This window comes from Clupea harengus, chromosome 4 (assembly GCF_900700415.2).
Source record: "Clupea harengus chromosome 4, Ch_v2.0.2, whole genome shotgun sequence".
NCBI classification, from domain to species: Eukaryota; Metazoa; Chordata; class Actinopteri; order Clupeiformes; family Clupeidae; genus Clupea; species Clupea harengus.
This window is the reverse complement of record NC_045155.1, coordinates 16,193,123-16,210,234: the sequence shown is the minus strand read 5'-3', so window position 1 is coordinate 16,210,234 and position 17,112 is coordinate 16,193,123. Positions and strand designations below refer to the sequence as shown.

The 17,112-nt window shown below is 41.4% G+C and overlaps 1 protein-coding gene across 1 annotated transcript in view; it reads right to left on the bottom strand.

Moving 5' to 3' along the window:
- Positions 1 to 1,457: 1,457 nt before the first annotated feature.
- Positions 1,458 to 17,112, bottom strand: part of LOC116220214 (protein diaphanous homolog 1-like) — a 29,778-nt gene continuing 14,123 nt past the window's right edge. The window contains exons 5-13 of the mRNA XM_031565539.2: positions 16,528 to 16,639; positions 14,699 to 14,789; positions 10,087 to 10,173; positions 6,816 to 6,968; positions 5,061 to 5,190; positions 4,899 to 4,931; positions 4,413 to 4,510; positions 3,508 to 3,591; positions 1,458 to 1,795 (exon numbers count right to left, since the gene is read on the bottom strand). Coding sequence (XP_031421399.2) covers positions 1,691 to 1,795; positions 3,508 to 3,591; positions 4,413 to 4,510; positions 4,899 to 4,931; positions 5,061 to 5,190; positions 6,816 to 6,968; positions 10,087 to 10,173; positions 14,699 to 14,789; positions 16,528 to 16,639 — 893 coding nt within the window. The 3' untranslated portion in view covers positions 1,458 to 1,690. The remainder of the gene's footprint in view (positions 1,796 to 3,507; positions 3,592 to 4,412; positions 4,511 to 4,898; positions 4,932 to 5,060; positions 5,191 to 6,815; positions 6,969 to 10,086; positions 10,174 to 14,698; positions 14,790 to 16,527; positions 16,640 to 17,112) is intronic.

The following is a 17,112-nucleotide window of genomic DNA, read 5'->3' as shown; positions in this document are numbered from 1 at the left end:
ACAGCCGTCGGAGAAGTATAAATCAAAAACAGTACGTCCGAATCCGTTTCCCCGCCCATCCGTAAAACGGACGGACACCGACGCAGATCTATAATTCGGGCTTAATAGACTATGACTACATGGAGCATGTTTTACGGAGAAGCTAAATACTGATCCACAGCATTCTACTTCTCAGAGCAACATGTGGGAAAACAGGCACAAGTGGAGGACGTAAAACAATACAAAGAAATGATCGAACAGTAATGAGTTTTGAAAGGACCTGATTTATAATAAATGTCATGATTGCTGGGAATATTCAGAGAGAATGTTCCTTGTGAAAAACCCCGCTGTACAATCCTCCCCATGCTTTGCACTGGACTTTTTTTTTGCTTTATGAACATGCTGTCAGAGACCTGTACATTATGAATGTGGTTCTCTAGAAGGATTCTTTAGAAAGGTCAATGTGTTTGGACAAGGGATATATAACATACGAATGAAAAAACACTCAACCTCTCAAATAAGCACAATCAAACATCCTGATGCTATGGTCACAGACCAATTTATTTCTGTGCTTCCCCATATTTATCTACAAATGTCATAACATAATAACACATCTCTTTAACAAGCTTTTTATTGTAAACATGATGCATTCCAGCAAAGCTTGATGTTAATCAGTACTAACTATTCACTGCTTTTTAAAGGAGGTGATTTTATTGTCCTGTTTCAAATGTCAGAGTGGCCTTTGCACTAGTCTATACCACCTGAACCTCATGGCCATTTCAACTCACGAATGAAGAGGACAAAGATACTCTCACAGATAGCTGTGTGTGTGCAGCTGTTCCCCTCACTTCTGAGATGCATACAGATATTTTCTTTGAGAGCAGATGACACAGTTGACATAGTAGACCCACACAAAGTTTAAAAATCACTTGATGTCATTTGGATAGGTGTCAGTTGGCACTAAAGTCCCCCCCCAACTCAGCCCCGTGATGTCGGACAGCTGTGGATTAGCAGGTTTGGCATTCATGGGAAGTCTCGGTGAAGCCTGTTAACTGGCTCTAAATGAGTGTTCACCAAAGGGGAAACACAAATATTTCATTCTGAGCCAGGCTGCAGAACCACCTGAGGCCATGAGAAACTGGGTGATCACAGGAGGGAGGAGCCGTGGAGGAGCCTTGAGCTGAAGCCCGTGGTGAGGATCAGCAGCAGATGGGGAACGCTGCAGCCACAAGTCTCATTAAAAAGGTCCCTGCTTGTATCTATACACTGCAATCTACACACCACAAACAGAATCTATATTTTATCAGAATGTTTTTTAATAGTGTCGTCAAATCAATACTGTCAATTAATATTGTTAGAAAACTGCAATTGCAGTGCTCCCTTCCAAAGCACCCTTTGTTGTCATATTATCTGAGCACTGGTTAATCTAGGAAATCACCGGATAAATCAAGATAAATCACCGGATATCCACTATAGGGCTATTAGTGCAGAAGCTCTTTGGGGATCCACACAGCATTCATTTCAATGAGCTATATTAACATGACTAAAATACAATATTGCCAAAGCATCAAATACAAATAATAATTTAAAAAACAACAACAACAAAAAATAGATGATCAAGGGAAAACATATAAGATGGTGATATTAAAACAACATGGCAATACAATTAAGAGAATAGACTCTCTCTCTTTCTCTCTTATATATCCCATCATCATTTTGAGAGCTCTGCATGGACCTTCTTGAATTCCGTGATGAACTGGCACACCCAGCCAAACAGCTCCTGTGAGTCCTGGTCAGCTGCCTCCCCAAACTTCACCTTAGCAGCAGAAACCCAAGCGGACACACAAATAAGGAGTGTGTGAGGAGCAGAGCAAGAGCAGACAGGGCCATACAACACATGAAGAGCTGATAAAGAGCACACGTTAGTGCACTACACTTGGGTTTTCTAGTCAAGCAGTTTTAAGTCAACAAATTAAGAGAAATTAATAATTGCAGATTGAAATGGTCAGGTGAAATGATGAGTTGAACAGATCTTAGATTATACTGTATTTCATCATCGTATCATCACAAATATCAATACATTCTAGGGTGATTGAGGGGGGAAATTGTAACCCTTTTAAAATCATTCATGCCATTCATTTATACAATTAATCTCCATATTTTAATGAGACCAAACAACACATAACAGATGTTTACATGAGGTATTATCTGGTCCTCTTTTGCAATTATTCATTTAAGACAGCTGTACTGATTGAAGCCAGGTAGGAAAACATTAGAGCTTCCCCATTCTTCTGGATGGGTGTGTAATCCCCGAGCAGCGACCAGGGGAGCGCTGATAATGTCTACTTCAAAAAGGGGCTATTAGCTCTCTCTCTCTTTCTTTCTCTCTCTTTCTTTCTCTCTCTCTCCCTCTCTCTCTCTCTTTTTCTCCCTCTCTCTCTCTTTCTCTTTCTCTCTCTCTCCCTCTCTCTCTCTTTCTCTCTCTCTCCCTCTCCCTCTCCCTCTCTCTCTCTCTCTCTCTCTCTCTCTCGGTGGTCCATCTCTCTGCCCTGGGATGTGTTAGGGTGTTAGGGCTGTGAAATTGGATCTAACGCAATTGCTTGTGCTGCCTCACCCCTTAACTCAAGCAGTGCTCTCCCCTGCTCACCCCCTGACACACACACACACACACACACAAACATTGATAGATCACTGTTGGAAAATACTGAAATAAATAATTTTCCAAGAAAATTAAAAAAATCAGCCTCTTGCCCTTTTTCTATGAACACACTTTCCTTGGAATTAAATGCTATCTTCTTCAGTGACATTGGCCAAATTGGTATCAGTCCTTTAACTAATTTAGGTTCTGCTTAGATTTTATTTAAAATTGCAGGATCATAATCTTCGTGCAAAATGTCAGGATCATAATTTTCATCCACGAGGAAAGTGTATTTCATGCTTTCCTTGGATTGCACTGTCCCGGTCAAGCCTATTTTACAAAGCATTTATGATTGAATGAGGATGCACACATCAATGAAATGTAGCAGCTTAAATGCATAGGTTCCTCTCTTTAGGTGAAAATTGTGTTCTGGGAAAATTTGTAGGCAGTGTAAAAATACCTCTTTGTATGTTTTAGGTGTTCACAGTGCATTGGTATCATTTCTACCTATAAGAGGTCCTACACTGTCAAGAGGAAGAAGCACGGTATGTCATTTCAGAATAACAGTGCACATAGCTGCGGTGAAAAACTTTGTAACCTTGAGAAATAGTTTGCTCTGAAATATATCCTCCTTATGTTCTCACACACACGCGCGCGCGCACGCACACACACACACACACACACACACACACACACACACACACACACACACAAAGATAAGTTGTGAGACAATTGCAGAGAGTCATCTGAACATTGCCATTTCAGGGCTCCATCCATCTCCACTCCCTAACACACACACACACACACGCACACACACACACATATGCACACACATATACACACACAGTTGGCTTTACAGCAGATATTGAAATCATAACTCAGGGATTTACCAAGATGTCAGAGTAGATCTTCCTCATCTCCTTGCTTTTCTTTGTCAGCTGCAGCAGATCGGTGTTGTACTTCTCAATGGCTGCCTGCTTGGGACGACACACACCAACAAAGCATCTGTCAGTGCGCTAAAGCATCAGCCACCCTCTCTGGTGTGCCTGCTCTCAAAAGGTGCTGTCAAGCACCTGGGCACAGGATGATCAAGCTATGACTATCCACAACAACTAAGTCCTGTTTAAGTCATCTGAAATGTCAATTCACAGTGAGATGGGAGAGGAAAGGACACGAGATCTAAGGAGGAGGGCAAAGAAAAACACACTATCATTTCATGTGTACGTTTCATTTGGAATGCAAATGCAAACTAAGCGAGCATGTGAAATGCAAACAGGTATGTATTCCAAATTCATTATTCTTATGTACATTTTTGCAGTTGAAAAAAAAAAGCATGAGCGTGTAAATATCAACAGAGTTGTGCCCAGCCAGCAGCAGCTTTAGATCCACAGTCTTTCATCACTCTGCATTGCTCTGCTTCCTGAATCCTTTGTAAATCTCCCCTGGCCCTGACTCACATGAGCATTTCCTCTACACTAAGTCATATTCATTTCAGCAGTGCAGCAAATTCAAAGAAAAACCATAAAAAATAGTAAGAGTTAGTGAGAGAGTGCTGATAGATAGTATTTTCTGTTATCTATCTAGAATTCTATCTGTTCTTAAGTAAGAGTGAGACGTATTCCTGACATTATGAATGACTGTAATTATAAGCATGGTTTTTGTTTATTAAAAACACCATTTACATTATTAATAGTTCTTAGAATGTTTACAAATATTAACTTATTGGACTTTTTCAAATGTGTCCTAATAAATAATGTATGTGGACTGGGCAAAGGCTATGGTGTGGATACATCACCTTCAGGTCTTTAGAGAACTTTGGATGCGTGGGAATTGGGTAGTTCTTCTTGTAGGTCTTTCTGTACTGGAGAACCTTCTGAAGCTCGTTCTTCATGACTGGGGAGGAGGAAACACACTGGCCTTTATCAGTATCTCACCACAGGCTAGTTGCTAATTCCTGATTGCTAGGATTTGTATGAAAGAAAGTCCACCAGCTTTTTTTGTGTTAAAATGTGTATTGTATAGTGCTGAATTAAGAGCGCTTTTATTATTTCTTTGACATGGCTATTTTTCAGCTTAGAGATACACAGGCAGCCATATAAAGGACTGTGCTTTAGCATGTGCACGAAACGGATGTGATTTTGCTGGAAGTGTTTGGTAAACAGACCCAAATAAACGGCAACAAGTCATTGTGATTGTAAGAGGAGCCTTCTACAAAGGTAGTAAATCCAAACTGGAAGTTGATACGAAGGAGTAAATGAAAGCAAGCAAACACAATACTCACCATCTATCTCTGCTGTCAGGCCTTTGATGGAAGCTGAAGTAAGCAAATACGCACACACACAGACACACACACAAAGAATCAAAGAGTGATTCAGTGATCAAATCAGCACCAAACTGAAACCCTCCAATTTTTCCACTTTCGATGAAATTTTGATTAGCTTACCCCCCGGGACTGTGTCAAATTCCGCAAGCTCGGAGGGAAAGGTGGCCAAGCCTGGATCGTGCAACATGATCTGCTCCGCAAGGGCATGCAGCAAGGTGATGTGGCGGTCCACCCCACGCAGCTGAGAAAGCTATATAGCAGCACGAGTGTGTGTGTTCAAATAGGATTTATGAGACGGGGAAACTACCTGCTGAGATCTACACCAACATTAGGAAGGGAACACTGGTGATGTGAAGAACAGTGGTGCTGTCACACTACAAGATAACCAGGATGGTTGTACATCTGTAGCGAATATAGTGATGTACTTAGTCGTTTCATTGTTCTACTATGCAGTCTGTAATACTAGCAGTCTGTAATAAGGCATTAAAGCACTGGCACACATACCCAAACATGAACACACACATGACAACATCTAGAAAGCACAAGGCAGTCATTCACACCCCCTCAGTGCACCTTGAATCACAAAGACCTTGGCAGTTGGAGTAACGACAGAGTTGTTTTGTTTGAATGTGTGCGCCCAGGAATGCAAATATCAAGTCCACTGACTGAGAGGAATTTGTGAATTCATCACACACTCTACTAAAGACCGGACTAAAAATGGTGCGGCGCCGTGGCCTTGCACCGCAGTGCTCCTCTTAAGTGAGTACAAGAGGCTATGCTCAGGAGCCCGTCCTTGACATCTCCCATTCCGGTACCGGCAGCTCTCATTAGGGGGAGGATAGATATAAGCCATTATAAGAAAACGCAAACAAGGCAGCCTGCCTCTAAAAAAGGATCGCCATGCTCAGACTCATTACCAGCGATAGTTTAAGGGGATAGATGGGAGGCAGGAAGGCCAAATCCAAAGTGACTTGTAGTGATACGTTGGTGTTTATGTATGGGTGTGTTGATTTTCATTATTCTTTGTTTTTATTCTTAAACCCTAAATCTCTTCTGTCTATCAATGCTAATTTGTATTTAATAACTCTCCTTACTTACTGTAGACGTGCTGCTGCTCCCTTATCTATATATCTATAAAGCTAAAGCTTTCTTACTGTCTGATTTTGATTTCTGAAATTATTAACATTACAAGAAAAAAAGCAGCAAGGACAGAAAGACCCCAGGGTCAGCAAGTAACCCTCTCATTCCAGAGATTAACCTGGCAACACTATGGGTTTTTTGGTATACTGTTTTAGTCTAGAGCATGTTTAGTACATATGTAATATATATGGCACATCAGTGGTTCCCCCTTACTGTCATAAGCATATATAAACATTCATAAAGGCCAGTTCCAACTGGTATGAGCCTTCAGAAAGGAAAGGATTATTATATCAAATTTGATGTCAATTTGATTTACTGTGTCAAGTGACATACTCTACCTCAGAGTCCAAACATGAGCTCTTGAGCCTAAGATAACCAATAGTGAGATGTCCAAACATGAGCTCTTGAGCCTAACATAACCAATAGTGAGATGTCCAAACATGAGCTCTTGAGCCTAAGATAATCAATAGTGAGATGTCCAAAGACGAATTCCAAGACTGAACACCAGAAGATATGGGGCTGTTTCTGTGTGTAACTAAATATGATGTGAAGTGTTATCTGATGTGTAGAGCCAATAATAGACTAAATCCTGAACAGTACCTGAACAAACCACTCATTTATTGGTCAGACAAAAACAAAAGGGAAGCAGGAGAGAGAAAGAGAGGGTAAAGAGAGTGAGTGAGCAATTGTGTGAGTGAGTGAAAGAGAGAGAAAGAGAGAGAGAAAGAAACTTACTTTAGTCAACGATGAGAGACGAAATCCCTTTGCCTTGTCTTTGCCTGCATGTTCATTCAGGTAATTACCCACAGCCAGCAGATACTCCAGAACACATACAAATGTCTGAGAGCCAATCAGCTGCTGGCACATACGGATCTTTTGGTCAATCAACTGTGGGGCAGAAAGAGAGAGATAGTAAAGTACATGGCCACTTCTGCCCATCCAGTTACTGTGGGGATGAATGGAAAGATGGAATACAGACAATGATGTCCTCTCCATGTCCACAAAACATATTCTATATCAGGAGATCCGCTGCCACACATCTATTGTGCCAAGAATAAACACATTCATTTTCTACCATTTTTGAACAAGTCATGTTGTTCTCCACTATTCACTCTTTTCTAGATGTGCACACAAACGACAATTCATTCATGGATAAACTCACTAAAGAGTTTAAATAGAGAATTCAACATGTAGCAGGTCATGTCCGTGATAATGTGCCGTTAGCAGAGTGGGAATGCTGGGGATTGGCAGATGGTTAACAAACAAACAAAATAGAAAAAGAAAGAGAAAGAGACCAAGCAGAGATGGAGAAACTTAGAGAGGAAAAGGGATACAAGATGAAATCCAGATAAAATAAGAGATAAAAAAGCTAAAAGATCATAATAGCTAGTGGGATGCAGGCGCACAAGGGAATGTGCCTGAGCCTACTTTGTCTGAGCCATGTGTCTGAATTTTTTTGCTGGCACTAGTTTTCCATCCAGTCCGTTGGCTGGTTGGGGTAAATCCTCCTTAATATCTTAGGCTTACAGACTCTGTCATGTCAGACAATACATGGATTTATGAAGCACCAGGCCCAAACACAAGCCCTTAGATCCTGGCTGCTTGCTTGACATCACAGAGGTTCACCGAAAACATTGACCTCTCTGACTGTAGTACATTTTTAATTTAATAATACACATGACAAAATGGTAGGCCACCCACAAAGGTCAGATCCTTCCACCCAACCTGCTTATCTCTATAACCTCTAAAACACGTTCATTTCTGGGACTGTAAATGGTATGGTGTCACACCCTTACATTAGGTAGAAATGAAGCCAAAATGAATCCAAATGGAAGCAGGAGAGTAAAACAGAATTCACATGGAGTAAATTGGAGACTGCAATTTGAAGCCAGAGGCAGATGTGAGGTTGTGTCATACATGTCTGCCCGAGGCACACCTGGTATGACCTCCTCTACAAATGCCAAGGTGCAGTACAGTATCCAGATTGGCAAACATGACTTTCAACTATCAGACAGCGCATCAAGTTGAGTTATGGGTGGGCAGTGTGGTCTTAATCACTCTTCTGCAGCCAAGCACTCAGCAGAGCCAGAGACATGATGGCTTCACCTCCATACTTGTTACAGTCATTGCTCTATACCTAAGGCAAACAGCTGCCCTCTCACCAAGCCACAACACACACCTTACTACTGCTTGCCACAGGCTACACAGGGTATGGATGAGAGGTAGGTAGAGCCCCCAGCGGCACTCCAAACCCAGACTGGAGAAAGGGTTGAAATTGGATACGAATGCAGTTTAGGGTACGGGATGAGGATGGGGGCGGCACACCTCCCTGGGTATATGAATCAGACTCAAAGGTAGTTTTAGTTGTAATAAAAAAATAAAAATGCTTATAATGATGTACTCTAAGTGTGAAGGCATGATAAATAAACCATGTTCCTCAGGATTGGTGTGCATTTTAAACGCTGCGTCTCTGTTTGAGGCCTTTTTTTATTGTAGATCTTTTATTGTAGATCTAGAAGTATTTCATTTTTTCATAACAAAAACCACTGACTGCACCTTTACAGGAAAATGACAGGATGGGAACCCTGGTAACCTTGCAGGCATACAATGGGAACACCAGAATCCACATACTACAATGGCAAGGCAATAAGGCTAACAATAAAATATACCTATAAACTAAACCTACAATGTCACAGGGCTTGTGGGTTTCTTTGAAAGGCTCATCAGTGATGTTTGACATCCCAGACTCACTCTCCTCCATACTCACAAAGGGTTTCTGCATAGATCCCCACATTTGTGCCTGCTTCATCCCCAACCGTTGCTTCATACTTCCAGCAAATAATTCATTCAATGCTGCTCTAAGCAAGTGGTCTCAAAATCCAAAATCTGTAGGAGGTGACGGAGTAAATCACGCTCCAAAACCTCTAACCCATTTCTGCTGGTCCTATAAACGATTGTAAACCATGTTCCATGCTGTCAGCTCAGAATACTTTAGTTCCTTTTTTTCAAGGGCTTATAATAAACGTCAGAGAACAGCAGAGGAAGGTCTGAATCAGTAGTCCATACCTAGTAGTGTGTTACCTCCAACTATATCAGATTATAAACCCAGCCGTTATATCATGATCAACCTGTCTCTACTTACCACAATCTACCAAGATCTGGGCTCAAACCAATGTTGGTATTTGCTATACCAATAATAACTCCCCAAAGGCCTGGGTTTACCATTGAGTTTCAGAAATGAGCCAAGTAAGCATAACACACAGGATAGTGGTGGCTGGTGCATTTGGAGACTCACAGATAACACTTTTAAAATTTTAAATCAAAGGTGAAGTGAGACACTGAATTTAGATGACCAATTTCCTTTTGTTTGCACTTGTGTGTGGCGAGGAGAGAGTGTTCCACTTTACCTTTCCTAACTAATACATGTCTGGAAGGAAATCCGTCCAGAGAGAGAGAGAATTAATTCAAATATCTGCTACCTCAACTCCATCTAATTTCTTTCCTCAGAAGCCTGCCGTCTGGTAGGATTAGGTTTTTGCATTAGTAAATGGCTTTTATTCATTTTTCTTTTTCCCTTTTCTTTTTCCTTCCTTTTCTCCCTCTCCAGGAGCGCCATGGGTTTGACCTCGGAGGGCTTTTATGCTGATTTCCTCTTCAGATTTCTGAGAGCTCAGTCCAACTTCACCTGATTGTCTTAATAAGAGAAAACTTTTCCATTCACATTTACATGAGTGTTCTGCCAATCACAATCATCTAGGCAATATAATAAACACATACAATTCGCAAGGCTTTTGTACAATTAGATTACTTAGCTGAAGCCAAGCACCATGACTAATGAACGGTGTGTGTGTGTGTGTGTGTGTGTGTGTGTGTGTGTGTGTGTGTGTGTGTGTGTGTGTGTGTGTGTGTGTGTGTGTGTGTGTGTGTGTGTGCGCGCGCGTGTGTGTGTGTTTGTGTGTGTGTGTGTGTGTGTGTGTGTGTGTCTCCATGCATGTGTGTATCTCACCGGTTCCAGATCCTCCATGGTTATGGGCAACTCTCTGAGTGTGAGTAGCAGGTCTAGGCGAGAGCTCAGATAGGAGATGTTGCACATCTGAGAAGAGAAAACATCCACATGGTCATACAACTATGACATCAATCATTAGGAAGGGTAATAGGCATGCCCACAAAACCATACATGCACATGGGGATGAGACAGCCTGAGCACTGCTGACACTCAGATATGTTGTGGGTTTACCTCCAATCTTACACTCTTCCCACACATACACACACACACACACAGGGATACCCAGACACACACAGGGATACACAGACAAAGACACAGACACACACATCCACACAGAAACATGTGTTGTGTGAATCAGGCTGCAATCACCCTGGCATGAGGAGGTGGTGGTGGCAAACAGCAGCACATGTATTACTCCATCTGGTTGTGTTGTGAGGTTGCAGAAATCCATAGCAACTGTCGGCCAAGGATCCGTATTTCCGCTGGGATCGGTATTAAAACCGGAAGTAACCAGAGTACAATATGACAGAAATTCTTGCATTATCCATTTGAAACATTAGCCACATACAAATGAACCAGTCCCATAGGGCATCCATAGCCTGTATAGTTCCTGCTGCCTAAATTATGTGCTCAGTGTTGTGTGTCAGGTATACACATGCCATATAAGACATATGCCCACCCAACACACTCACTGAAGGTCTAAAATCAGTCAGAGCTCTCCTTACTGGAGTTCTCACGCACACATACACACAGGATGCATTTTTGCACAAACTGATTCTCTCGAAGACTTCCTCGCCACCATCCCATATTCTATTTCAAAAAATATATTTGCATGTGGAAAATGGTGAAGTGAACTAAAGATGGCCTTGTATGTTTAGTGTGTGTGTGTGATTACCTCCTCTCACCCTAAAGCTTCTTTTTGGACATTTAAACCACCAATACAAGAATGTGTGCTTTGCCTAAAGCAGGTTCGGTGTTCAGAGGATAAGCTTGCCTAGCTAGAGGATCAAAGCCCCAGTGACAACCTGAGGCTGTTTGGTGGTAAAATGGTGGATGGTGAGAATTGACTTGACTCTATGACCGGGCATATTCCTGGTCCAGTCTTGTTGAACTCATGTTGGAATAAGTGTGTGCCTATGAGACTGTGGTTGAACTCATGTTGAAATAGGTGTGTGCCTATCAGGCTGTGGTTGAACTCATGTTGAAATAGGTGTGTGCCTATGAGGCAGTGGTTGAACTCATGTTGAAATAGGTGTGTGCCTATGAGGCAGTGGTTGAACTCATGTTGAAATAGGTGTGTGCCTATGAGGCAGTGGTTGAACTCATCTTGGAATAAGTGTGTGCTTATGAGGCAGTGGTTGCAGTCTCTAGTGCATACTCCCCCCACAAGGCGAGAAGATAGTTCCTGTCTCCAATAATATAGAGTATAAAGATGCCTGGTAACTTGGGGGTACAGGGCACGAAACCTCTCACGAGAACTACGTAATGCTTTATGGCACCACCTCACGCAACAACAACTAGACTCATGCGCTAGCTATAAGAGGAAGCTAGTGCAGTAGTCTCTGTATGGACATCATGGAAGAGGCGATGAAGAAACGTAGGATGTTGTTGGAGGATAGTATGAGAAAAAGAGAGAGTAACCGAGCAAGAGACCAAAAAAAGTCCGTCTCTGACTGGCCTTTACGGGCCTAAACGTTACAAAAGGATGCAAGTCAGATGCCGAGCTGGCCTTCTTTCTTTTGGACTAGTCAGTAATAATTTATTAGCTGTCTTGCTATGTCTTGTGTTGCGTTTGCTTGATATTTGGCTGTACTAAATCATAAAATGAGCATAATATGTCATCAGAGATTAAGGAAACACTCTAAATTGACTCAATTTACGAATGCAATTGCTCTATTGAACGGATACGTCCAAATAAAGGCTACTCATGCATATCCCTAGCTATTTATCTATCTTATCGAATATAAACCATATACCCATTTTAGAAGACTTTATTCAACTTTGTGACAATCAATGGATGCAGTAAAATTTCACCAGCGTTAGACACTCTGTCCTCTCTCTGTCATTCTTCCTCTAGCTCTTCCTCCCTGTACTCTGCGTCCTGGACCAGGATCATACCTGTCATTTTCACGGATTTCAATCACTGACCTCACTGATTTGAGTCATGTTAACTTGACAGGTATGCATGACCTGCACTCTCTCTTCGCTCTGTTGGTCTTACTCTGGATCCTCTGCTTCTTGTACCACTGCACTCTCTACTCCTTCTCCTCCTCCTCTCTCTAGCTCATTCTCTCCGCCCTCTGCCTCTCGTATCAGCGGCACCTGACCAGCCCTCACTAACTTCACTTGACACTTGGGCACTTCATAACTGAGATCTGCATCAGGCTGCAAAAAGTAAGAGCAGTAGGCTACAACTCTGAAATAGATGTGAAATGATCTGTAAAATTGAACCTGGAAAGAAGTAACTCCAACTCCAGTGTGTAGCCTATTGTCGAAGCAGGTGGCTTGTTTTCATTGCCAGCCATGCAATTCGCTAAAACTGACAGAGTATAAAAAAATCATATGAGTGGTTTATAATGTGCTATTCTATTCTATTTTACAATAACAATAGAAACACTGCAAACTTATACATAAGCTGATCTACTTGTAGTATAAGACTCGTCATCACTTGCCATTGTCAAAGTTTAATGTTGAGCTCGTCTTGCACTCGTTCGTGTAGGTTCAGTGTCCTCAACTTGGAAACCCACATTTTACCAGTATGGTCAGAAAATCCTTAATGTTGTCCATACTTCCAATATTCCTAAGCAAGTATGTGAGCATGCTCACTCTTTCCATATCATTCACTTTATCTCTAGAACCACTAGCTCAAAATCATCACTCAGACAAATACAGATCTATTGTTCACTGAAGGAGCTCTTAGTTTGATGTATTTTCATGACATTGCTATTATTACTATTAGTATACATACTGTATATAGACAATTATAAAAACATAATAATTATATATTATTATAAGGAGAATATAAAACAAACTCTACAAAGATTATTTATTATTGTACCTCCTGGAGAAGACTAAATACATACTGCAAAGATATATCACAAAATAATTGTATTTGCATATATGTGTTTTTATTAATAATGAATGTGTGTATTTGTTAATAGTCCAAATGGAAATCAGATACACAGCAGATTGTAAAACCTTCAGTCAGTGTGGTAAAGCAGATGGGAGATATACAAAGCCAACCAGTGTGTGAAAGTGTGATATGTGTCAGAGATCATAACACAGACTGTGCACACTGCTCTAACAAAAAGCATCTGCCAAGCTGCTTGTGTGTCTCTCTCTCTCTCTGTGTCTGTACATGTGTGTGTGTGTGTGTGTGTGTGTGTGTGCGTGTGTGGCTGGGAGAGAGAGAGTCGAGCATATATCGCAGATTTACAAGGTCCCAATACCACCTTTTTCAAAGTATCCTCTGAGTGCAGACAAATACAATGTATTACTTTCCCATCATGTAAGGGAAGGAAACCTCCTATAACCTTGCTATAGAATGTATGGGCCAGTGTGTTGTTAGAAGACACTAATGTGCCATTTCATCTAGTCAAAACCTGCAGTGGCATTAAAGTAGCATCCAGTTTGCAAAGACTGCTATTAATCACATACTGAATGGACCTATTGAAGGTGTGTTATGTAAGGGATAATTGTATAGTCCGGCGGTCATTATCGAAAAATAAATCCCTTCGGGAGGGAAAAAATACCTTCCTGTCGGGATGTCTTTTTCGATAATGACCGCTGGACTGTACATTTCCCTTATTATACGGTTGCTTGCCAAAATGATAGAAGACATTCCTCCAAAATACCTCTTTTTCATGATTTAGTTGTTGTTTCGTGATTTCCGCTAAGAAAAAACATTTCTTCAAGCAAATAAAACTTTAAAGTTTCAGGTGTTGCGTAGAAACCCATTACTTGCTGACTTCAAGTTACAATGACTTTCCGTTACGTTAAATGACCAGACAACTTGCGGAATGATATGAAAGATGTGAATTAGAAGCACAAAACCCGTTGCCAATGACAGCGGTCATCATTTTTTCGCTGACCTTCGAACGTTGAGGTGGCCCATTCAAATCAACCGAACTTTTTGGAACATTCTGAAGAGCCGTATAAAAGTACAATACTGGCATACACAACACAAAGTGCACCAACATTGTTTCGCAAACAAACTCTGAGATAAAAAGTTAACCTGAGAAACTCTTCCTTGAGACATCTTATGACTGTGATTAAAAGTGGACACCCGTGACGTGTTATTGGGATAAAAACAACATCAGGTGTTTCATTCGACTACAAATAAATAAATAAATAAATAAAAGAAAGAAACCCAATGAAATATTCAAATATGCGTAAATATTAGTGAATGAAGAAAAAAAACACAGTGTGTGCTTTCTGTGTACCGCACAAGTTGCTGTTTGTGCTGCACTCTCCAACATACACACATCTGTCCCTCTGTGTGGGCACGTGTGTGTGGGCACCTGTGTGTGGGCACATGTGTGTGTGGGCACATGTGTGCTCCTCATTGTCTTAGGCACCAAGCCATGATCAGAGCACATACAGTAACACTTACCGCCAGCATGTATTGGTCCACTATGTGCAGGTCTGAGGCTGGTCCTTTGTATGACTTATACATCTCCACATCATCAATAGTCGGCACATATCTACAGTGAACCACACAAAATAGACCACATTAGTGTAACTGTAGAACTTCACATATCTACAGTGAACCACACAAAATAGACCACATTAGTGTAACTGTAGAACTTCAGAGCATCCAAATCTCACTAATATTCCCCAACCTCCTGCCCTTGTTCATTCTCTTCATTAGTGTATTCAACAGCATTTCCCACTATTCTTCTCCCACTATTCATCGCTATGTTGTTTCTGCCCTCTCACTTATCTATCTACTCTTTCCTCACCCCTCCTTCTTTTCCCATTTCCCATAGGGGGGGGGGGGGGGGGGGGGGGTCTCTCTCGGCTGTTTTCTTGTGGCCCAGGTAAGAAATGGATGATTAAAAGCCAAGTGGAGAGCTTGCCTCTGTACCAGCCTGAGTTTGAACTCCAGAATGGACTTCTCTTAGTCTTTGTGAGTGCATTTCAGCTCAAAGCCTGAGAGACTGACTATTTCATGAGGCTTGGGATGTGCAGTAGTGACTACAGCTGCCCCGCATTAATATTGCAGCTCCACCGCAAGGTCTTCTATTAGGATTGTATTCTTGTAGTCTATGCCGACAGCACATTAAAATATGCCTTTCGTTTTTACCCAGAATAAATAAATCTGCAGTTACTTTCAGTCTCCTCTTCCTCAGGGCAGGTCAGCAGAATGCAGCGACCCAAGACCAGCTCTGGGATGATGTATGAATGGTTTTGGAAAAGCATTTCAGGGCTTTCAGCACTGAGGCCCCCCCAGGGCAAGTCAATGGTGTCCATCTCCTCAAACACAAGCGGATAAAAGTTTCATCTGTGAGCAGCGGCCCTAAAAGGCTCTGGTAGCTGCTTTTTATTGTTGACCTGAGAGGAAGTGTTTATTTGCTGCCTGTTATAAATCAGACACTTATTAGGGGCATGGCCCCATGTTCTACTGATGCTGATGTGTTTAAGATAGGGCTGTCAAGTGATTCATTCATTTCAATTAATTGCATATATCAATTTGCCATGAGAAGCATTTCAAAATCTGTCAAAATTGCCATTGACTTTCACCACACTGATACTTCAATAAACTTTAGTTAATGAAGGACACATTTTCTTTATTCCTAACTAACTTAGGTAACATTTGGACTACACCAACAACTAAATGCATTTATCAAATCTTCGAAATCAGATACATGTGCTTCATAACTTTGCTTCGCTTGGTCTACTGAATTGGCATGCCCTCGACAGAAAAAGAAATTGACGTTTCATTGAAATAACGAACCTAATAAATATTAAAAACCCTATAAAAATTTTGTTTTGGGGACCCCGGGAAGAAAATAATTTCTTTCCTCTTTCCTCCTTTCATAATGTGTGTGTGGAACAATTACTTTGTTGTTTACATTAACTTTCCCATACACTGTAATATGCCGACCCACACATGTTGTATTATGTGATTTACATTAACTTAAGGGGCATCTTAGAGTGCGAATAATCTGCATTGATTTTTTTAACATGTTATTTTTCTATAATTAATTAATTGCAATTAACGCGTTTTGACAACCCTAGTTTAAACACCACACAAACACCTCATACAGCACAAATTATAACACAGACCCTATCTGTGGTTTTAAAATAGCAGATCTACTCCTGGTCAGACAGTAGACATGTTGTTTCCCCAGTGTCCCTGCCTCAGCAACATACAAACCATCAAGGTCTCATTTCAAGAAAAAGGGGAAGGAAAGGGGTTTAGGTGGGGTTTCTCTTCACCTCCTGAGAGACGCAATTTGCTCATCAGATAGGCCGCCATCCTTCTCATTAATTATAAACAGCTTTTCTCGCAGCTCCTCTGGTTGCACTGGGAAACTTTTGAGGAAAATATCTGTGAAGAAACAGACAGGAACTTGTATAAACACATGTGCACAACCTTATTAAACAGCACATAAAAAGCACATCTCCAAAAGGAAACTCTATGTACTAGCATTGGAGAAAGAGAGACACTCCTCGTGGGCTTTCAACTCAAAAGGGCTTGCTCTTAATGACCGCCATCTCCCTGCCTCCAGGGGCTCTCCTCTGGAATCATTTGTATGCTATCAAATACTGTATTAGTGAGGGTTTTCTTTGACCTCTGAAATAAAGCAAATATGGGGGCAAAGAGAAAAAAGTGCTTTAATAAACTGAGCTGAAACATTCAACCAAACAGCCAAGGCCATTAGTATGGCAGTATAGCATCCTCAACCACAGTGATGGCACTCCTTCACGAAAGCATGCCCATGAGCAACATCCCACGTGCATCTTCTTCACCATACCCCCCCCCCCCCCCCCCCCCCATCCCAAGGTGCCCCACACACGGGT